The sequence below is a fragment of the Pyrgilauda ruficollis genome, unplaced genomic scaffold (assembly GCF_017590135.1).
Source record: "Pyrgilauda ruficollis isolate IOZ18807 unplaced genomic scaffold, ASM1759013v1 scaffold286, whole genome shotgun sequence".
NCBI classification, from domain to species: domain Eukaryota; kingdom Metazoa; phylum Chordata; class Aves; order Passeriformes; family Passeridae; genus Pyrgilauda; species Pyrgilauda ruficollis.
In genome coordinates, this window is record NW_024524222.1 from 87,659 (window position 1) to 110,875 (window position 23,217).

At 45.7% G+C, this 23,217-nt stretch overlaps 1 protein-coding gene across 7 annotated transcripts in view; it reads right to left on the minus strand.

Annotated features, from left to right (window-relative positions):
* Positions 1–13,014, minus strand: part of ZNF532 (zinc finger protein 532) — a 33,075-nt gene extending 20,061 nt beyond the window's left edge. The window contains exons 1-4 of one of the 7 annotated variants that reach the window (XM_041472227.1): positions 12,879–13,012; positions 11,740–11,883; positions 11,162–11,271; positions 1,775–4,134 (exon numbers count right to left, since the gene is read on the minus strand). In XM_041472227.1, the coding sequence (XP_041328161.1) occupies positions 1,775–4,114 (2,340 nt within the window). In that variant the 5' untranslated portion in view covers positions 4,115–4,134; positions 11,162–11,271; positions 11,740–11,883; positions 12,879–13,012. Of the gene's footprint in view, positions 1–1,774; positions 4,135–11,161; positions 11,272–11,705; positions 11,930–12,067; positions 12,180–12,878 lie in introns of those variants that run through there. The other 6 variants (XM_041472224.1, XM_041472228.1, XM_041472229.1 and 3 more) reach the window with 6 other exon arrangements.
* Positions 13,015–23,217: the final 10,203 nt, after the last annotated feature.

Sequence of the window (23,217 nt, forward strand, 5' to 3'; positions counted from 1 at the left end):
AAGGACATGTATGGAGAGCAAACTCAGCAGCAACAGGGCAAAAGCATCAGACAGAGGGAGAAAGGGAAGGGCAAAAGGTTTAGTTTACTTGGCCATAAAGACAAAAATCCTCACACTCTGAAAGTGAGAACATCACTTTATCTTTGTTCTCTTTCAATTTCTATTTTAGCCTCATCCTCCCAACCTATTCTCTGTCCCTCATCCAACTGCTTTGTCTTGTCGCCTTCTTACTTGCTTGCTTTTCCAGTACCAAAACCACCAGGTTTTTGCAAGGTCTGCTGGACCTTAGATGGAATGTTACCTAATGGGCTTATTATGGGGAAAAAAAACCAAACAAACTATCTACAACCAATAAGCATCAGCAAATCAGTTAGCTGAACACCCTGAGTATTAAGTAGCCCGAGTTGGTGCAGAATATACTCTAATGGTCAGCCATTAGATCCTGTTCAGAACTGCAGCAACATCTATGGATGGACATGTTCTGCTGAAGGAAACTCCTTCAGGTATGCACACTTGTAGTATCTTACAAACCGAAATTGACTTGCATGGCATTCCACTTGGAATCCAGATAATTTCAGTGTAACTCTGCTAGCCAGTTAAAGGGAGGAGCTAAGGCAGAGCCACATAATCAAGGTTATTTCCACGTGCAGATTTCTTTACCACCTGTAGTGGTAGGTGCTTCGTGGTACAGAATAGGTCCTACATGTAGCAAATAGATCCTGACAGGAACCTGTCTGTGCTCCTAGGACTAGTGCATTTTTTTCCTAACTGCAGGACTTAAAAATCTTTAGCCTGTCCGCTGTTGTGTGATTCCCAGGAAGACTCCTGGGGCATTCCTGTCTTGAGCATGCTTGCAGGTATTCAGCTTCCCTCGCAGCAAGAAGCTGGAGCACCAAGCTCACCTGACTGCTTTGAAACACACCAGAATCCCTTTTAATTGGCACACCCCAACAGAGATCCAACCGTATCATTTAATTAACCACCTTCACTCTGCCAGGATTATAAAATACATCGCACACTGATTAATATTAAGTTTTATTGAATGACGTATTTCTTTCAGGTCAGGCCACATACATTAGTAAATAATTTTCAAATGGTTTTTATGTTGATCTCATTAGCATTTGTAAGAGGAAAAGAAACCGAACCAACTAAACCAATGGTCACACAGAAAGGAAGACGTGCAAGTGAGAACAGCACTTTGCACTTTCTGAGGAAGAGCTGAGGCAAACAGCAGCATTCCTGTCAGTAGTCAGTGTGCCATTTGTCACTGCCTGAGTCCCTCCCTGCACGTGAGGGGAATGCCTCGCTCACTTAGGGCACTTGGTGAAAACTCTAAAACCTGAAGACCAATCTAGAATGAATCACTTAAAGCTATCATTCAGGTTGAATAGACGGGCTGTTAATGAGGGTGCCAATTAAGTGGATTCCACAGGCTAGTCAAATTCCAAAGCACAGAAAGAAGCGTTAACATATTATTAGTAATACCCACGATCATTTTCTGTATTACCATGTTCAGCTGTAAGAAAGCTAATGCTAAATTTTAGCAAAAATATACAGTGTCAATTTCAGACTTCAGGGCCTAAAAAGATTCTAAGTCTTATTTAAAAAGTGTTGACATTCACTATGTAAGTGCTTGCAAGACTTTCTGTGGTTTTCATTTATCATTTTAATCACAGAGGTTCAGATAATTAACAGCTAAATGAAAGTAAAAACATATCCAAAGTCCCCTAGGCTTATAGATGAAACATTGGAATGTAAACATAGGATACTCTACTTGTCCACTTGTGTCTGCGGCCTGCTGGAAATGAGTTGCAAGAGATGTCTCATCTTGGAAAACTTCATTGCACTCCAAACACTTTAGACTATGTCTACAGAGTTTTGATGGATCTTCGTCTAGCGGCATAGCTGGAATGACAGGAGAGCTCGCAGGGGCCGAGATCACTGTCCCAGTTAAGCCAGTCTGGATCTTTGTTACGGAGTGCGTGCCAGCTCCCCCTGCGCTCTGGAGCGTGGCCGCAGTAGTATTGCTGGAAGAAGATGCTATCATTTGATCTGCTGGGACTGGTTTTAGGATCAGGTGGGAACACTGCATCACGACGCCCTTCTCCTTGTGCCCACGAGCATGGGACAGGAGACTACATTTATTGTAGAAAACTAAATTCTTTGTACAATGATTACAAGTCACTTCAATTCGCACACTCCTCCTGTCATAATGCTGGGTCAGGCTCTTCTCGAGAGCAAACGAGTCGCCACACTCTAAACACTTGTAACCTCGTGTTGGTAGCGTGATTCCGGCACTGGCAGGGGGGCTAAGGTTTGGGATGTAAACTGGTACGGGATTGACACTGCTCAGCACCTTATTGAATGCTTCCACTACAGAGCTCTGTAGAGATGACACCACCTGCACTCGAGACACTTTTTTCGAAGGCTGGGAGGTGGCTGCAGAAATTATTGCCTGCTTGATTTGCTGCTGGGGTTTTGTTAGCACTTGGCGCAGTTCAGAGGTGGTTTGAGCACCCTGAGGCAAAAGGTTAAGGTTGGCAAGATGGACTGTCTTTGGCACAAGTTTGGCACTGGCAAGGCTCGATGCTGGCACCACGACCGTCTGCTGCTGGATGGCGTTGGCAGCTTTGATAATGGCGCTGCTGGCGCTCTGCACGGACGCAGCAGAGATGACAGTGGCTTTCACTGTGGTGTTATTAGCCAGTTTCAGATTGATCACTTGGGAACCTGCAGTTTTCACTGCCGAAACGGGCAGGAAGGCAGTAGCCACGGGTTTGATAGTGACCTGTTTGGGGGCAAGTTCTGCAGATCCAACTGCATTGGTGACAACTGAGGACTGCAGAGGAGCTCTGGGAGGAGAGGAGAGAACAGCAGTGGAAGTTGGTGAGGACAGGAGAGATGTCATGGAGGTTACCATGGAAGCACTCTGCTCTGGCTTTTTCCCAGAGTCCAAATCAACTTCTGGCAACACTCTAGTAACAGTTCTCTTGATCTCCCCAGAAGAAGTCTTGATAGTTTTTATGCGAACCTTAGGAATTGCTGGTGTTGACCCTGCAGGAGAAGATGGAGACCCTTTGCTACTGTTCTCACTTGAGATGCTTCTGGGACTATCAGGTGGTTTGACAGACAGCTTCTTAGCACCATCAATGAGACTCTGAGACTCAGGAGATTTTTCAATAGCCCGGGGACTTTCACTCATGTCTTTTGGTAATGGAGAAGACTCTCCTGAATTAGACTGTAAATCTTTACTGCTATCTGTAGCTGCCTTTTTAGCACTCAGTGCTGCAATTGCAGCAATGCAGGACGAAAGCTTTGCTGATGACTTCGCTTTGGACTGGGAAATGCTGGCAAGATTTGTGTCACATTTTTCAGTACTCAGTTTTCCATCAAGTACCCTGTTTTCAAGAAGCTTCTCAGAATTGTCTTTTAGTAACTTGTCCTCTGTTTTTCGAGTTTTAAAAGGCTCATAAACACCTAAATTAATGGAGCTTGTCTCTGTCTCTCTTTTAGCAGTTTTATTTTTATCTATACTACTTGAAACAGTGATTCCAGATTTAATTAAGTTCTCTGCTCCAAGTGCCTTTAGTTTGTCATATTCCTGCTGCGATAGAGATCCTGCCAAGACATTTGCTCTGAAATTTGCACGTATCTCCTCTTTATCTGGGGGGTCATCCACCTCAATTCTCTCATCATCATCAAATTCTTCTGCACTTGATATTGGGCTGAACTGGTTGAAAGCTGAATCCTTCAGTGTAGTCTCAGAAGCTGACCCATCATCTTTAAGTGATTTCCCTTCTTCTTTACTGTAACTCTCAAGAGCTGCTGACGTTAGAAAGCCATTGTGCAAGCTATTGCCTGTGGAATGGTGGCCATCCTTATCCAGACCTTCGGAAGAATCAATAGTACGCACATTTTTCACAATGACGCTCACCCCAACATCAGATGATGATGGGACATGGGAGTCTTCATCTGCGTGAGCATTTTGTTTTATGTGGCTTTCGTGGTCATCATGTCCAGATTCAATAGCTGCTTTGGGATCTACCATGTCTGGTATGTCAAAGGCTGCAAGAAGGTCATCAAAATCTGGGGTCTTCATATCCCCCATGGCCATGTATTTGACTGTAAGCAAATCTGTAAAATAAGCAGAAAATCATCACTTTAAGCATTAGTAGCCCAGCCTTATACAAAAAAAGCGCTTGTTCACATCTGCCACGCAAAGAAGTGCTATTTCACTTCTGAAGTAATGTTTTCAGAGATTATTCATTACAGAACAGTGTCCAAGTGTACAGTTGAATTATTACACCAAGAACTATAGTAATTTATAAACTCCACAGATGGTAACCTGGCAATTTTATTCTGGGCCCAAATTGCAGTGACTTTCATCCTGTTCCCTCTTCTACACTCACTCCTATCCTCACCCACCCAGACTGCAAAATACCTGACAAACATAAAAATAACACAAGACAGTTGTAATTTCTCTTAAGTCTTGACTTTCCTTAACAGTTGCACTATTAATCTGAGGAGTAATTAATCTTCCTGAAAATAATGAAGTAGCAAACATCTGTAAGACTTAGGTATCATCGACACTGGCTACCTGGAAGTCATTGTGGACTATGAGAAGGCAACTGAGGAAAATTTTTAAAGGATACTGGAATAGACACAGACATTTCATGAAACAGCTTCAAATAAATACAGGAGGGTTTAGAAATTTGTTTACACAGTCCTTTGTCTAACCTATGAAGTCCTTAATAAAAAATAGATACATGCATAGAATCAAAATTCAAATCAAAAACAAAGCAAGTTTCTATGAGGATTAAATGGAAAAGATTGCAGATACCAAAGCATATCAAATCCATGTAAACTGACAGAAAGCTTTGACATAGTTTCTCATAATCAGGGATACTAATTAGTTGCATTCTGCTTGTATGTCTGTCCATAGGTGTCTTTTTACAGTTGTTGCATACACTCAAGAAGAGCTACATAGTCTCCATAGTCTGAAACTTCCTCCAATTACATATCTTGGAGTTTAATTAACATTTACCCATAAAAATGAATGAAGGCCTGCTTACACACTTAATTCCTCTTCCTCCAAGTATGTTTAAGACCACAATTGCCCAGCAGAGGAGACACAGCTGTCCTTCATTGAGAACCACCGCGGCCCTTATCAATAATTTCTCTCATTCTTCTAACTTTTCAAGCAATCAAAGTTAAATAAAAAGGGAGACAGACATGGTCAGTTGTGATACACAAGGAAGAGAAGGTCTAACCTGGCCATTTTATTAATCTCTTCCTCACTATTCTAGGGCACCCATCTTAAGATTCAGAATATAAACTATGTTTCCACCACAACTGCCAGGACTCTGTAGCCATATTCCTCCCCCCTTTTTTTTTTCCCTCCACAAACCTTTTAATAACTCTTTCCTTTAAGGATAAAACTCTGCCTTTTATCCAAAATCAAAATCAACCAACACCCTGGCTGCCAGACAAGCTGTGAGTCTATTCCTTCTCTGGGCCAACATGATGCCTGTAAATACTTCAGAAGAGGAAATCAGGCAAGCTCCTGGTTCCCTAGGAAATCATGATTTTCCAGGAACTGGAATTTCTTTGAAAAGTGATCTGAGAATGCTTGACAAAAGTTATACAGAAAACCAGTTTCTTTAAAAATTCAAGCACTACTCTGCTTACTTTTCATTCAATGATAAAAGTAACGAGGAAAAAAATCTGGATATGGCAAATAAAATTACACAGCTAGGGAGCCACAAAGCAGTAAGGTGAAATGTTTCTGGGTTTTGCTTTTCTGATGGTGGTTGAGAGAACTGCTGGGAAGACAACGAGTCTTCAAAACTTAAAATAACAGATTCTGAATATACCCTTAGTACATGGTTTCCCTGAATCTCTTCAGTCACAACACCCACCCCTGCATCTGTGCGTTAGCATCTCACTGAAAGTAAGTTCTGGGGGTGAACCAGCAGTGGTTTATTATTGTTCATGCTTTCCCAAAGCATGTGTGCATGACTTCCTACATTGTTGTTTCCTTGGAAACACATCTCCTCAAATGTATCCTGTGAAGAGCAGGAAGAACATGGGGCACAGAGGTTTTTAGCCAAAGCAAGGCACTCCTTGTATGTGCCACTGCCTTGCTCCTCCCAGTCAGCCTTTTTACTCCAGTTCACTTGATACCGCATTCCAGTGAAGCACTCACTTGGGGAATTATGTCAAAACAAGAACCAGACCATGAGAACTCTCTTCTGATAGCAGAAGCAGCAAGCAGGACAAGCAGGGCTTAGAAGTAAACAGCTGTTTCTGAAGAACTGACTTTTTGTTTTACTGCATGGAATTATCACTCCTCCTCAGCCCCTCTATCTGTACTTGTTACAGGGGAAACAACTCTAGCAATATGAGGAAAAACAAACCTACCCTTCCATGTTCTCTGTTGAGATGAGGGGACACACCAGAGAAACACACACATTTTTTCTTACTTTCAAAGTCAATTTTATCTTGTAGCTCTGGCTTCAGGACACCTGCAGATTAGGCCCAGCATTCTCCACAGAAAGACCAAACTGCCTAGAAGCTGTTGCTGAGATTAAAAGGTGTGTTTCTGGGTAAAGCCAAGCAATTGTAAACACTCCAATCAGAACCGTTCTGAGGAAGCTCAGCAGCCTAATGAAGAAATAGAATAACCCGGCAGCTCCCAGCCAGGTCCTATCTGCAAACTGCTCAGACCCCTAATTTTTGTCTACCAGGTACAAGAACAGCTTCAAGCTTTCCAGAAATGGCAAATAATCCTCATCCCTTCCCAATACTTTTCCAATTAATATTTTCTATGCATGAAGTCTTCTATAATTTCTGGATCACAATCATGGTCTTACATGCTCAATTTTCACTTTTTTATTTAATCCTTAACCTTTGAAGAACCAACCAACTCTTCCTTCTTGACATTCACCTTCCTATTCATCCACATCTTCCAAATAGCTAAACCACAAGTCTAACAACTTTATATAATTGCTTTAACTGGACCAGACCATTCTGCCTTACTGAATTCCTACCCTTTGCCTCCTTGCTTTTGTTCAGACAACTACTCAACTTCAGTTCCCTCAGCAGCAAATCCATTTGTTATCAAAGGAAATAGGAAAACCACCAAATTTCATCTTCCTCTACTTATGGCATTCACGTTCTTGCGACTACATTCCTTTACCTGCCCTAAACTCTTGTTTTTACCGCTCTTTGAACTACATACATACATCCTCATACTACATTTGAGGTCTGTGTATCCTGTAGGATGGAGACGTTTTCTTTTGCATGTTCTTCCAAAAACACCAGCATTCTTTCCAGTTTTGTGAAATGAGAACACTGACAGAACACTGAGAAACCTCGTTTCAGGATCTGGCACATGGCAGCATCTTGGTTCTCTTATAGCCACATATAGGAATTGGTCCGTTACTTCTACTGATTCCCAGGCAGACACACTATTCCAGAGCAAAATTCCAGTAATCTGGAATAATTACTCCACTTCCAAACAAGAGTAATGATGCTTAAATAACATCAAGCTCATTCTGGAAGAAAATGCCTACACAGAGAGCAATACCAGCCTAGCCAGCATAAAACCACACTTTTTTGGGTTTTGGTTTCTGTATTGTCGTGACAAGAAATTTCATCAGAGATGAAGACATAAGGGATTAAATCAGAATTACAGTAACGTATATCCTAACATTAGACAGACTTCATCTTAATACACAGATTATGAGCATTTCATTGGTTATTGGTAATTATGACTTACACTTCCAGTCATTTGCTCTGAAAGCCAAGCGTTGTACAAACAGACAAAGCAATATGCTAATCTCACCACAAAACCTTCTTCAGGAAATGGGAACCACATCTCCAATCACAGCCTTGCCTGGTTTGACACACTCAGCAGGCAAGTGGGATGTGCAAGAGGCCACTTCAACCTCAGTCAGCAACGGCTCTCATGCTCATATACATAATGAACATAGTGAAAGGTTCCTTTTCACTATCAAAGGGCCCATGACCTGCTACTGTTGCAAAACCCAGACAAACACCGAGTTCCACAAATCACAGAAATTCCTTTTGTAATATGCAAAGTAATTCTTACCCTAAGAATTTTCGATTTCTTAGGATGATGGTCTTATTTAGCATCCATTTAGCATCCACAGCATCAGTAAGGTCATGCCAGTCCTAATGTAAACATCTTTGTGAAGTATGGGGTGTTTTACAGTTAAAATCTATCCCAAGAACCTACTTTTTCTATATTATACACCATATCCACCTGCCTTCAAAAAAGGGGAAAATCCAATTTGCTTCCATGCTCAAGACTCAATGAGTAAAAGACTTAATCCACCATTCTTACGGCCGAAATAGTGTTACTTGTAGTTTGTGACTCCCTAAGGAGCCTCATCCTGTAGTACAACACATCAGTTTTTGAACTGGGTATTTCAGGTTCTCTTTGGGTATGAGAAAACAAGACGGGAAAGAGGAGGGGAATCTTCTGGAGTCTGAACCACTGCTAGCACAGTCTGAAGAGAACCATGTGCAGCTGGTTCAAAGTTCAGGACAATCAGCCTTTGGCTGGCAAAAAGAACAGGGATGTTGCAACACGTGAGCAAGGAATCTCCTTCTGCACAACATGGGGCTGAACAGGCCATCCCCAGCTACAGCTGACCACATCCTGTATTTATCAATAGATTCAGGCCAGGGTTTGGGTCTACCTAATTCCTAAATCCCTCCTAAAACAGAGATGAATTCCTGAAAAGCAGGGAAATCTACATACCACTCTTTTTCTAGTCTACTTAGAAATTAATTACAATCATGGCTTAATTTTGTACTTCTATATGCAAAATAGGCTGGGGCAATACTACGTGAATAATTCAAATGCACAACAACAATGAAGAAAATGTTGAGATTCCCAAATGAATGCAGACTGGAATTACATTCTAAATGGCACAAGCTTCCTACCTCTTTCCTTTAAGGTACCTTTTTTGAAGTGGATGACAACTGTGGCCCAAGCACAGCATGAGCAGCTGTAGCCTCTCAGGGAGCTCTCCCAGCCAGGCAGGGCACATCAGGCCAACAAGCAGGCTCGAGAACATTAGGGTCAAGTTTGGGTTTTTCTGAACATATATTCCTGGTACTCTGCTGCATATTTGTATTTTAACACATAGGCATATGGCTAGGAAAACAAGAGTTAGTCAATTCATTCCAAAGGGACTTGGAATGTGATAAATCCTTACCCTCATTCTGAAGATCAAATAACTGAGACCAATGCAAAATGAGATCCTGGGTGCTGATACAGAAGACCAGCCCTCCAGCATTAGCATTTGCTGCTGGCAAGCTGGCCTGCGTGCACGATCCAAATCTCCTGATGAAGAGCGTTTACAGATATTATTAGACTGAAAAAAGATAACTCACCAAGAACACAGACTCCATCTATTCAGTTTTCTCATCTTACAGACACCAAAAATCCCTGCAAATTCAAAATCTCCTTTGCTAAAAATAACAATTCATAATACAGATAGCATTCAAAAACCCAAACGAAACAGATTCAAGGAATTTTGTCACAATCCAAGAACTTAATATTTTAAAGCTGCCTACTATTCTGGCAGAAGGGAAAAAATTCCAAAAGATGCTCTTGTGTAATATATGAATTTTAGCTGACACTTGGAAAAGAACATGCATCCTCATCAGGAAAAGATCCTACTCCTATCATGCAACAAGAATTCCTGTTTGCAAGCATCATTCTGCTACAGGCGTCTATAGTCAAATATAGACCCTCTGCATCCCGATGCTGAAGAACAGGAGCAGAAATCAGCACAGAGATCTGTCAGGCATTTTTTGCTCCACCACAAGCTATTCACTGCTCTATGAAACCTGAAAAACAACACATCACAGCTGCAGTAAAGCTCACAAACCCAGAATTTCAGGCCAAATGTTAGCATGCTATTTTCACTTTTCTACAATTAATAGCTCAGTGCCTTACGTAATCTACTGCAGTCAGAAACAAAAAGGTTCCCTTGTATTGTCACCCTGCCTCAGCAGCCAGCACACAACTTACCCAGTATCCACAACCTCTGAAGGCTTTTAGGACTGTCTATTCTGCTGAGCACAGAGGAAAGGACCCTCATTTCACACCACAACAGAGTATTTCCAATGTTCTGCCTCCATATTATCTTGATTGTAGGTTACCAAACCAGCTAACACAGCCAGGACTAGGAAGATTTTTAAAAAATCGCACTGGTTGGCATTCTAGAGTTGCTGATTTCCTGTTATAGGAAGTAACAGTTCTAGCAAAAGAATCCCCCAGGCAAAATGTTTAGTGATCCACTGTGCAAGCTCTAACAGCCTTTGTTCTTCCCTTTGCTAGATTCATTACTGCTTCCTTCTCTCTGCCCCTCTCCGTCTCTCTGAATCCTTCAGATTTCAATATAAGATAAAAGCGTCAGCTCAAATCTAAGTACACATTTTGTATTTTCTAGTTGAGAAAGAAAAACTAAAAAATTCTCTCCATTATCCATTGCTTTAAGTTAAAAGCAGTCACTCCTCTGCAGTTGCTGCACTGCCCATCCGGTTTCCTATGCACAATATTATAATTCACACCACTGGAGCTCCATCCAGCCCCCCAAAATACTTCTTTCCACTTGGCTGCTGCAAAATCCTCCCCAGGTCACAAAAGTTTAAGAAAAGCTATTTCTTTTGCACAGTTTTTTTCTCTGTAGGCGATATTAAGTACATGTTTAACACTGAAGACCTTAATTAAAAACCAAGTATTGGGTCTCTGAGATGTGTTCAAACAACAATGTGTAAATAATCAGACAGCAAATCCTGCATGTGTGAGTCTCTTAATACAGCACAGAACAGCTCCCTGCCACAACTGGTCGGCAATTCATGATTGTCAGAGGCCTATTCCGTATCACTACACTGTGAAAAAAAAAAGTTTATCTGGATATATTTCAATGAAAATACTGTATTTAGCCAAGATATCAGTAAGTCTTTACAAATAATAGCTTTAATCCTTTTAAAACTGGAGGACCATAATAGCATTTCTTCATTAACACTTAAACAATTGTCTCCCTCCTAATGTGCCAAGTGTGCAATCAGGATGTAACTCCACGCTATTGTTCTATTCAGCCCAAACCACCACTCTCACCTTGTGAACCTTGACCTTTCAGGGATTTTTTTAGCCAGTGCTCAGTTACTGCCACAGCCGCATTACCTCTGCAAACACCAAAGGGTTAAAGGCAGCCCCAATCAATAGGCCTACAAGGAAAAAAAAAAGGGAAAACGAGTATGCCTTACAGCATCTTTTCAATGCTTTTATGCAAAATTCTACAGCAATATTGTTTCCTTCTGGCCTTAGAGAAAGGCACAGCAACTCCCCCCCCTTAATGTTTCCTAAGGAAGCAAACCACAAGACAGCACCCTGTAAATAAAACAGCATGCAAAGCATCCTCAGTCACAAGCATATCTACAATTACAAATAATTCAATCAATTTTATTTAGTTTAGTTTTAAAATAGACTGCATAACCAGTGTCCCACCCTTGCAAAGCAAAAATATTTTAGTAAGGGTCATAAATCTCAGCTCTTGCCCATTCCTTAAGCATAAAAAGGCACGAAAAGCCAAAGTAATCTCAGTTACTGCAAATATGTACATTTACATACAGAACCCTTTATGACTACGTTAGCCACATACCAGTGCTGTGTGTCTAAAGTGTGCATTCACATACTGTTTTGGGATGGTATCTTTCTGCAAGCTCCTCTGCTTTTGGCTGCCATGAAGGGAGGAAGCTATCCCAGTGTAGTAGCTCAGTGACTGCATTGTGTTCAGGAGCTGATCTGCCTCAAACCAGTTCCAGCCGGTTCTGGTCACCCTACATAAAAAGCTATGGCAACCCTCGCTGAGTTGCCAACAAGACCCTGAAAATCGCAGGGGCTGTTTTTTGTGTGGCACGGGGCTGGCACAGCCCTGTGCCCCGGCTCCCCTCTTGCCCGGCCCACGCGGCCCCTGCTCCCCAGAGCCCCCCACACGCTCCCTTGCTCGCCTCCCCCACTTACCTCCCACAACCTGGCTGAGAGCTGTGTGTGCGTGCCTGTCTGTAGCTAACAAAGAGACCGCAATAAAAATCCTCATAGGATCTCTCTTGCAGCACCAGGCAGGCTCGGCCACAGCCCTGGGAGACAGGCTGCTAACCCGGACTGCTGCCCCTCTGCTCCCCAGATGAGGGGTGGCTACTCACACACGTCACATCTGTCCCCTCATGCCCACGGCCATGGGGTGCCCGATCAAGGGCTTCTCCCATCTGCCCTCCCCACTCCTCGTTCCGTCTGGGGCCGCCCGAGTGGCATTTTCTGTGCTCTGAGCAGCATTACTATAGAGTACCCACAAATACGCCTCCCTCCCCTCAAGAAATCCATTTCCGCAGCAGCAAGATGCCTACAAAATAGTTCCTTTGCCCCCTCCTCGCAGCACCGACTTGGCTGCTACACTGATTTTTTTTTTTCTTTTGCTATTCGACTATGCTGGAGGCCTTGAGAAGCGGCGAGCTGCGGCCCCACGGCTGGGCAGCCCCCCCGGCTTGCACCCGCCGGCTGGGGAGGCCCGGTCAGGCTCTGCGCAGCTCCCACCCCGCAGAGATTGTGCGGACAGACCGCCTGCCCGGCCCTGCGCCTCTCAGGCGATGCCTGCCCAGGGTCTCAGCCCCTTGCGGTGCCCACGCCGCTCCGGGGGTCCGCACCCACCTGTGCCCGTGGCCGCTCTGCTCCTGCCCGCTCCCCTTCACCTCGGCCACGCAAGGGCCTTCCTCCTGCATGGCTGACAGGCACCCAGACCGAGACAGCAGCCACCCCGCTCCTCTTGGCTACTCACCCTTGCTCTGGGAACACAGTAACCACCTCCGCCTACGCGCTGAAACCCCCTCCTCTCGGAGGCTGCGGGAGATGCTGCTCTGCAGGGCTCCCTCCGGGTGGATGGGCGACCCCGGCAAAGCCCCTCTGCCCCTGGCTGCACCTGCAACTGAACAGAGGTCTCGGGCACAACCCTGCACCCCTCCCTGCGGAGACACCTTCTTCGCATCCCTCATCCCCACCCCGTTCTGGGGAGAACCACCATGTTCTTCCGCTGCCTCGGCCCGTCTTCCCCACACAGACTGCCGCGGCCGCAACCGCGGCCGGCCCTCCCTCGGCCCCTCGGTCCGGGGGGCCTCTCCCTCCTCCGGGCTGCCGCGGCCCCGGACACCTCCCCGCGGGTCTGCGCGCTCCCGGCACGAATTGGCCCTGTCCGAGCGGGCCTTGCGAACCCTGGGGACGGCCGGGGAGGAGAGGCCGTGGCCCCTTCGGCGGCGGGGAGAACGATCCGCCCCCGCCCGGCCGGCCCGGAGCCGCCGGCCCGGGCAGTCCCTGCACGGGTGCCCCCGGGGCTCCGGCCGCCGCCGGGCCGGGAGGAAGCGACCCCATAGCATGCAACCTCCGGTCCCCATGCGACACACCTGCTGCGGCCGGAGCCGGCGGGCTCGGGCAGGGCTACGGCCCGCGGCGCGGCCCAGCCCCGCGTCGGAGGAACATAATGGCAGGAGGCTGCGGGGCTGGGCGGTGGGGGTGGGGGTGCTCGGCGGCACAGATGGGGAGACGCTCCCGTGTGATTCCGTGTGGAACGGCTCCCTGGAGAGTGCCGGGGGCGGGGAGGCTGCGGGGCCGCCGAGCGCCGCGGGGCCGGGGCCGGGTCGCGGCCTCCCGCAGCCCGCACAGCTCGGGGGGGGTTCCCGAGCGGTGCCGGCGGGCAGAACCGCGCCGGCCGCCGGGGCCGATCTCCCCCGCGCCGAAGCCGGCGCCGCCCGTGTGCCGTGGGAGACGCTGCCCGGGGCCCGCCGGGCTCTCCCCGTGCCCGAGCGCCTCAGGCCTCGAAGGGCAGCCGGGGAAAGAGCCCGCGGCCGCTGCTCCGGTTGCAGGCCAACAAAGGACGGGAGGAGCCACACGCTGCCAGCTCTGGCGGTTCAGCCCCTCCGCCGGCGGTGCGGCCGCTGTGCCCGGGCCCGGCCGAGGTCACCCCCCAGGTCCCGGGGCGCGGCCGGGAACCGTGTCCCGGAGAGATGCTGCCTTTCCTTCCACACCTCGTTAACCGGGCACTCTCGAGCCCGCCTGCACAGCGCCTGCGGCCCGTGCGCTGCCTGTGACCGGCCGCCTTTGTTGGCTGCGCAGCATCCTGGCGGCATCGCCATTGCTAGGAACGGCAGGACGAGATCCCGCCCTCTCTCTGTTACCACCGTGCAGCACCATTTTCAGAATGTAAAGTTTTGCACGCGAATCGCTTTATTGAAGCATACTAATGGCTTTAAATACAAAACACCCGTCTCAAATTTACGCTGTGAGCATACAGTGTACTAAATATTCTAGATAAAATCATGCTGGTGTATTAACGTCTCTTACGAGCCTGTTAGGAAGGCAGCAGAGTCCCAAAGGCGTTCTGCACAAGCCCAGCTCCTTCTGGGAAGCTGCCCCAGTAGCTGTGCCCGCAGGTATCGGTAGGGCAGGAAATTACCCGTCGCGCCGTACCCTGGCTGCTCCAATCCTGCCTCCACATAAACATTCTAACTTATTCCAATTAATAACCAAAACAGCAGCAGAACATAGGTTCTACTGATTTGAATTTGAATATAATAAATGGATGTTAGGATTGGTGCACTAGTTTTAATGTTCAGAAGGGTCATGCAATTCAGCTTGCACAAGCCTTGGGCTCATCCTGTAAGTGACTTGCAGAATTAGGCCATGATAATGTTTCTTCCCAATTCACCAGTAAACTGATTTGATTAAAGAAGTGAAAACTACACTCTCTTTACTTACATTGAATTTCTGTGGTCGGCTTGCATAATAGCATAAAGAAGATGGCAGCTGCTACTACTTCTCTGGTATTAATATCTGAAATGTTAATTGATTTCACAGTTCATACATGGCACAAAGGTCTTTGCGTGTGCTGCTTTTCACACAAATCTACTTGTTTTCCTTCCAGCCAGGTGTCCTTGACAACTCCATAGGAGAAAAAGTCTGTCACCCTAAGTATTTGACTTAAAACACGTAAAATGAAGAGAAATTAAAGTATATTTTACAAGTCATGCCAGGCTGATAGCACTTGTCCAGTGGTTTTTTTTAATTCAAGCATACAAAAAAAGAGGTTCAGCACCATGAGTGTCCCTGCAGTCACTTCTGCATTGGGAGTTTTTGGCATGTTGACCTTATGTCTTGGCTCTGAAGTCTTAGACCAGAGGTCCTGATCACTCTCCCAGACACTCTGCCACATAATGCTTAGAACGTGTGGTGGGAGAAATTCTCCTTGTTTCAGTTATCCTGTTTTATCCCTTGGCTTTGCAGCAGCCAGGTTCATAGTCCCCAGCCCTGCTGTCCTTGCATGGACAATCTTCATCCCAGCCAATGAAACCATCACCAGTGGATCCTTCCAGCTGGACTCCAGCTCTGAAGTGGGATCTCCTGGTCCCCTGTGCTGGCACCTGCGCAGTCCCATAACTCATACTTCTTTCTCTGGGAACCTTGAGCCCCTCCTTTCCTTTTCCTGAAGAGATGCCTCCAGTGCGACCTGCTGTTCCTTCTGAGCAGTCAGCAAGGAGTGCTGCCAACTCAGAACACTTTGATGCTACAGTGAATGCTGAACTTGAGTGCAATAATAACTTCTTAATTATTTAACTTCTAAGGATTTTAAGGCTCTTGAAATTCAGAACGCAGAACAGTGGTGTATTCATTTCATGCCTTCTGTACAGGGATCAATTTTAACTGCATCAAACAGAGCTCCTGCACTTTAAAGATGTGCTGGGACAAAAGAGGATTTTGCAGGTGGATTGACACAATAAAAACTGAAGTCAATTTACATCTGATTTTTTAATGTCAGAATAAATAATACCTGTTTTGTCCTTCCTACGTTTGGGGAACAATAAGAGAACATTTCCTTTCTAGCTTTCTAGCTAGCAAAACATGCTTAACTTAAAGCAAGAAGGGTAAAATACAGATTCCATATTTCCAATCCTAAATTTGTTTTCAGAGTAATAGCTTTACAACTTCCAGCAAATGCTTAATAGTGTTTGTTAATTCCATTGCTGTTTTCACCATAAGAATTCTTGTAACATGTGATCAACAAGAGCAGAACAGAAGCATATACTTCTTGTTTTAGAATACTTATATTTTTCTTTTTATCACTGTTTATACATGATTAAAGGAAAGTACCACTGCATTCTGTTTAAACATTCAATATTTAAAAACCAGCTTACAATTAAACTTCCCCTTTTCAGATGCTCCTATCACTAATCTCTAGGTATTTTCTTGGGAAAAAAAAATCATTTTCCTTTCCTGGTTATTAAAATGTATCTTCTATTACATTTTGGACTAAACCTCCCAGGACTGCTTTTTAAAATTATGAGTTTTATTAAAAGAAGGTGATCTCATAGGAGATAAGATGAAGGACTTTGGTAGGGAGAAATCTACAAACACTGCCCAGAGCTGAGGAACATCTCCGCAACAGGCAGTTTCCCCCAGATTTAAAGAATGTGTTCATGGAAGATGGCAACTCATGCTATCCATGTGTAAGGAGAGAATCTTTAACTACAGAGTGAACATTTGCAATGCCCAAGCAGCATGAAGGGTGAGAAACCCTAATGACTCTCAAGATGTTAAATACTGTAAAGGCCCAAATACTGCAACGTCTTGAACAACTCAACATCTTGAGACTCCCATTTTTAATCATCTATAAAAGAGATGCTGTTTTAGATATAATACAACGCCAAGAGGATTTTTCAGGGCTTAATTATACTTTTTCTGGCTGTTAACAAAACAGAGCTAACAAAGCATTATCCAAAGAAATCAGAGTTGGTTAGTGAGGATCATGGGCCTAAACCAGTTCTGTTTGTGAGGAGTTGCAGTCAATACCTCAGTTTTTCCACATGTATGAGGTATGACATATGAGGTAACCCCGTGCTGTGCCGTGCTGAGAGGTCCCAGCTCCTCTGAACAGGCAAGAGCAGAACACACACACCTCAGGCACTTACCTACATATGAACTATAGTGTGAAGTGTATTCCCAGTGGGGAAAAAAGGGCTTTGCTCAAAATCTGCACATATGTGAGACGCAGTGTTGCACATGCAGCAAGCCTGGTACACAGGCCATATGCCTGCAGCACTTGCTGGCTCATCCCCAGGCAGCCAAGCGGTGACACTGGTGTTCAAGGCAGACAGCTGAAGGCACTGTCACAGGGTTACATCTGTTGGCAAAAGCATGCCTTCAAGCCCAAGCATTTCTAGATATGAAATAGGAAAAATGTAATAGAAAAATCTGTGTGACTTGATGATTATCAAAAGCTGGGAAGACATTTCTTCTGCACAGGAGTACCGTTTTTGGAGAAATTGACTACTCCCAGAGGACCAACAGCAGAAAATTGACTGCTCCCCAGAGGCAGGGCAGCCACAGCTCCTCTGGGCAATCTGCCAGTGCCTCACTCCCCTGACAGGGAAGACTTTCTTTCTTCCTTATTTCCTATCTAATCCTGCCCTCTGTCAACTTAAAACTGTCATCCCTTGCCCTGTCACTAAGGGCCCTGATGAAAAAATATGCACCCTAATACTTTATGTCTATATATTCTATTTATACAGCATCTACCACCCTGAGGCTCCCTGAGCACTGGGCACTCAGTGCTCAGTGCATCACACCAGTACTTTAGCCAGAGCAGCAGCTCAGGATGTGCAGGCAGGAGCTGCTGAGGGACAGCACACACCTGATCACAGCCATCCTCAAGCAGCACAAAGAGCACAGCCTCAGGCCACACCTCCCAAACTCAGTCCCCCACCTGCTTACACAATACAACACAACCACAGGCATATTGCAAAATGCGAGGCTGATGGATTTTTGGATTTTCCGTTACGTTTGGATTTGCTGCTTATGAACACGTTCCGAGTGCTGGGCCAGAACCCCTCAGTCAGTTCCTCATCAGGAATTAGCCACCTGCGTGATTAACATCAGTACCACAGAGCTCAGCAGCCTGGCACATTGAAAAATGCCTGTTTTGTTCCCTTAACGTGCCATATGTATGGGGCTTTTTCCTTCCTCCTCCTTATATTAATTCAAGTATACAAGGATTATTTCTGAATTATTCATCATACAATATCTGATTAGACTTCGGCGGTGCTGGTTCCCACTGCTTAATGAATGAGCCATTAGGCTTTTGCAGATGGTGCCATCAGCAGCTCCTGTGCTGTGTGTTCCGTGCATTTACCCAGCAAAAGGAGAGTGCTGAACCTGAACACGGCATGGGAGATGAGTAATACCCATGCAGTGACCCCGCAGACCACACAAAGAGAGCAAGTGTTGCTGTAAAACTTATATTTTGTCCTAGATGTTATCTAATACGATTTTCTCAGAAAATCTTGGTATAGCTAAGTATTTATCCCACCAAACTACTCAATATATCACTTCAGGCAGTGAAGTAGAGGACAGAAACTGCCAGCAGTTTATATATGTGGTCCTGCAAGGTATGACAACTGCTGCCATGACTTATGGGCATGAGCAGGGCCAGACATCATCTGTGTGCTCCAGGCACTTCTTTCTTGGAAGAGGAGACCAAGAAGTGAGAGAAGACACTGTATTCCAGAACCCAAGGGGGTTCTGTGTCTGTGAGAACAGACACAACAGGCACAGCTGTACCCTAGCTTTGGGAGAGCCTTAGGAAGTGGGAGACACTGCATAGCTGCGGGTGTCAATGAGCTTGAGAAATCCATCCCAAATCACACAGCTTGGCGGGTTTCCTGCTGCTCCCTTGGGGCTGCCACCTGGACAGCTGGGGATAGGGGTGCTGGGGATGGTGCTGATGCTCCTCTGCAGGAATGGGCACACAGGCACTCGGGACCAGCAGCAGCTGTGCTTGCACTTCTGCCTTTCCAGTGCCTTCTCTGGAAATGGAATAAGCACATAATAAAAGAAGGAGGAACCCAAGAGTGATTTTTCTGCCACTTTTCCTCTGTTTACTTCAGGAAATGTCCTCACAGATGAGGGTGGCCTGGCTGTAGTTCCTGATTCCAAGCTGCCTATGATGATTTCCCTACAGTGAAAGCAAAGTTAAAATCAAGGCACCTTGCTAGTTTGTGGCCAGCATGGCCAGGGAGTCTTTCAAGCACTCATACTTTCCATGCTGGTCCTTGGCATCTCCTGCTGGAAAAAGGACATCTGATTCATCCCCACCTACCAAAGATGAGTCAGGATTATACAAATTCCATTTAGTTTGTGTAACAACACTACTTCCCATGTTGCAAGCTTTCCTGTCTGCTGCCATAAAAGTCTACTGAACAAATCTCTGAACACACAGTGATCAGCAAGAGATGCCCCCAGTGGAGGCTGGTGGCTGGTATGTCCTGGTTTTTGGTCCCTCCCTAAGACAGACGGGGGTTGTTATCACCATTTTAACTTCTTTCAAATTGCAAATACTGCTGCCTCTGCGGTGATTCTCCCACCAGACACGATTTAATAACAGCTGGCTATTGGCCGCAGCTCAAACAACAGCCTGGTGGCAGCTTCCCTCTCCTGACAGCCTGACCCCCAAGGTCTACTGCAGGCAGTCCCCTAGCCCGAGGTACATGCCCTGTCCTTGCCAGTTCACTAAATCCTTACTGGGCTTACCCATGCTCCAAAAATGACTTTGCCTGTGTTAGCACGGCAAGAGGGAGGGAAGCTGCTGCACTCTCCACCTGCTGAGTGCTCTGCTACTCCACAGAAGTGTTAAAAATACCCAACAACCTACACCACCAAAAATACTTTAGAGTGCACCTGAGTTAGAAAAACACTTGTGCTGGAATACTGCACCACCCTACGGCATGCCACACTGCTCCTCGGATGTGCCAGCACTAGGGACAACCTCCTCCCATTCAGAAAGGGACAGAGGAGACCAGGATGAGCTCTTGGGTACAGAGGTGGGGAGAGGCACCAGAGCAGCATCCAGCCCCAGCCCCAAGGGTTTCACTGCTCAGTAGCAGCCCATGCTTAGTTCCATCAGCCAGATTAGCAGTCTCAGATGGCTTTCCCCTCTGCAGTACCAGTGGGCAGGCTCTTGACTTGTTTCATGTGAAAGAGCAGCTGCAGCAGCTCCAGCTCCAGCTCCCAGCCCCTGCCTGGAAGGGTCCCCCAAGGACAGAGCACTGCTCCCTGTGGCACACGAGGTGCTTGAGCGTGGGTTTCCCATGCAGTGCAGTGGCCACCAGGAGCCACTGGCAAGGCACCTCCTGCTGTCACTAGTGACAGTGCTGGGGGCTGCCTGCACTTGCTTGGCCAAATTATACGCTCATGTTTTCTGGGGGGGGTCATCATCCTCCCTTCCAGCCCCAGGGATCTTTTCTCTCTGTCCTTTCACCTCTGCTTCAGAAGTTAGGCTCCCACGCAGCCACCCTGCAAGAACTGGCTTGGCTTCAGATCAGTCAAAAATCTCCATCTTGCACTGCATGAGTGCAAATAATAATGCAGGCTGAAAAAGCAACTGAAAGAGCATCATCTCTCTACCCATGAGATTTTTTTATTACTTCTTAGAGCTGTCCAGAAATGTCCGTCTTACATAACTAAACCCACTCTAGTTTGTGATACACCAAAATTCTAATAATACCTTTTGTACCTTATATATACACCACAGTTTGAACATCCTAGAGCTGGCAGGCAGATGGAGTTTAACAGGAACTATTCCATCAACAGATGCTACTACCACCGAGTTCTCTTTGCTCAGTCTGGGAATGAACTGATGGGCAAGGCAAGAAAACATGTTTTCTTACAGAGACACCATCTGCCAGCTTGAGAAGCTGCTGTCACTAGTGACTCAGGGTAACTCGTATAAGGAAAAATATTACTAATACCATTCTCATGACAGCCCTATTATTAACTATATGTTAACTGTATTGTAACTATTGTCTAGCATCAAGACTATAGCAATAAGAAAATACTGCAACTAATTAGTCTAAAAGGAAAAGAACTGTAAACAAAATTACTTGAGAAAGGGCAGTTATTTATCTTGGGAACCTTTAGGTAACAAACCTGGGTTTAATCCTTCTTTGCTATCGTATTCTGTTAAGAATTGTTGCATGATATCAGACAGAGCTTTTCCAGTTGTGGAAACTTACAGTCTCCATAAAACAACAACAAAAAAAGGTATTTGTTTATCACAGCTTATAAAGAAAAGAAGGGATAATTGGATTGACAGCAGCAGAGATGAGGAGTTCCCATGGATTTTTTTAGAACAGGATGATGGGAGGTGTAAAGGTGTACCAGCACATGCAGATACTAAGGGCCCGCTGGGCACGTGGCTCTTCTCATCAGATCAGAAAAGGAAAAAAGATGCTGATGGCAAGACAACACCAGAGTGGAGGGTAAAACACCTCATTCCAAGTAAAACTCACTCCAGCTGGCAAGTGGCTTGCTCCTGTGTATCCCACCACAGGAAAGCAAGTTGTACTCATGTTAAAACCTGGATTATCCTAGTGCAGACAGCAAGAGAGGAACTAGCAGGGAGGCTCTGCAGTGGTAATGACTCCCACCTCTGATTTATGTGCTGGGATGCAGTGAGATGCAAACAGCTGCAGTTCTCCACCTGCCAGCATGGGTAAATGGCTATTTTCTGATTAAATAAACCCACTACTTACACTAAAATAAGAGCTAGGGTGTTTCAAAATTGTGTTTTCTTGCAGCTGCAACACTGAACCAGAATCTGCAGCAATTTTCTGCATATGCCTAAGGCAGGGATGAAACAAAGCCTACAAAGCTTTGAGAATCAGCAAACTAGTATTTTATAGCGACTCTGTAGCTTCTTAGAAGACTGTTATGCTTCTTACAGGCCAAAAAAATATCTGATTTTGTATGTTATGAGTATCTCAAAGCAGTCCTTAAAAATTTCTGTATCAATCCCGGTCCTGCAAGGCAGGTCGCATGCATACCGCTGGCATTCAGCAGAAGAGGAAAGAGAGGAAAAGAGCTGGCAGGTACAAAGAAGACAGGATGTGAACAAAGACTCCTGGGACTGCTTTAAACACCTGCAGTTCTGGCAAACAGCCCTTTCAGAGGGGAATAATCGGAGCAGTTTCTGACAGGCTGCCTGATGGTAACCCACAGAAGAGGTGCTTACCTCTGTTAGGCATTGATATCTTCTTTGTGGTGACTGTTGACAGGACCCAAAGGAATGGCCTGAAGTTGGGGCAGGGGAGGTTTAGGTTAGATATTAGAAAAAGGTTCTTCCCCCAGAGGGTGGTAGGACACTGACCAGGCTTCCCAGGGAGTGATCACAGTCCCAAGGCTGCCAGAGCTCCAGGAGCATTTGGACACTGCTCTCAGGCACAGGGTGTGACTCTTGGGAATGGCCTTGTGCACAGCAAGGAGTTGGACTCTATGATTTTTCTGGGTCCCTTCCAACTCAGCATATTCAGTGAGTCTGTGTGCCATGCACAGTCAACATCCCTCTTCTTACAGGATGTCGGGAAGCAGAGCTGGCGCATGTTTAGAGAGATGAAATAAATCATAACCACCATGTTAAGTCATCAGAGAGCCCAGGAAGCATCTGAGAGCTGCTTGATCTTATGTGCAGTGAAGTAATTTGCTTAACAGGTTGAAGACTTTTCATCCTAATTGCAAGTGACTTTGAAAGCTGAAAGCAGGGTGCCAGCAGATTCTGTGTGAAGGGCAGATGGGAAGGCCTGGTCGCTTCCTCCCACATCCGCTGCAGATGCGGAGGCTGGTCGCTGTGGTAACACGCCCCCACAGGGATCCGGGGCTCCTGCTCACTGCATGCCAACAACAAGGATGGGAGACAGCATTTCTTCTCATTAGCTCTTAAAATAAGCCTGGTATGACTAAATTGCTGCAGCGATACCTTAGAAATTACTAACTGCTTAAATGCCACAACATGGAGGTGTCCTCACTCCATTCCTAGACTACTGCAATTACTAAATGATCAATCTTTTAAAAAAACCCAGCAAACCAAATTCCCAACCTGTTCTCCTCCACCTGATACTTTAAACCTATCTCCAATTCCCAGAAAAAACCTTGGAGCTCAGAATGCTGCACTCTAAAATGTGAGTAGATCTTACTGTACCCTGAACTAAAATCCTGTGCAAGGAATAAGTAATACTAAAACATATCCACATGACAGCAGTGAGGAATCTATGTCAAGGTGAACACAGCCCAGGAGCTTACTG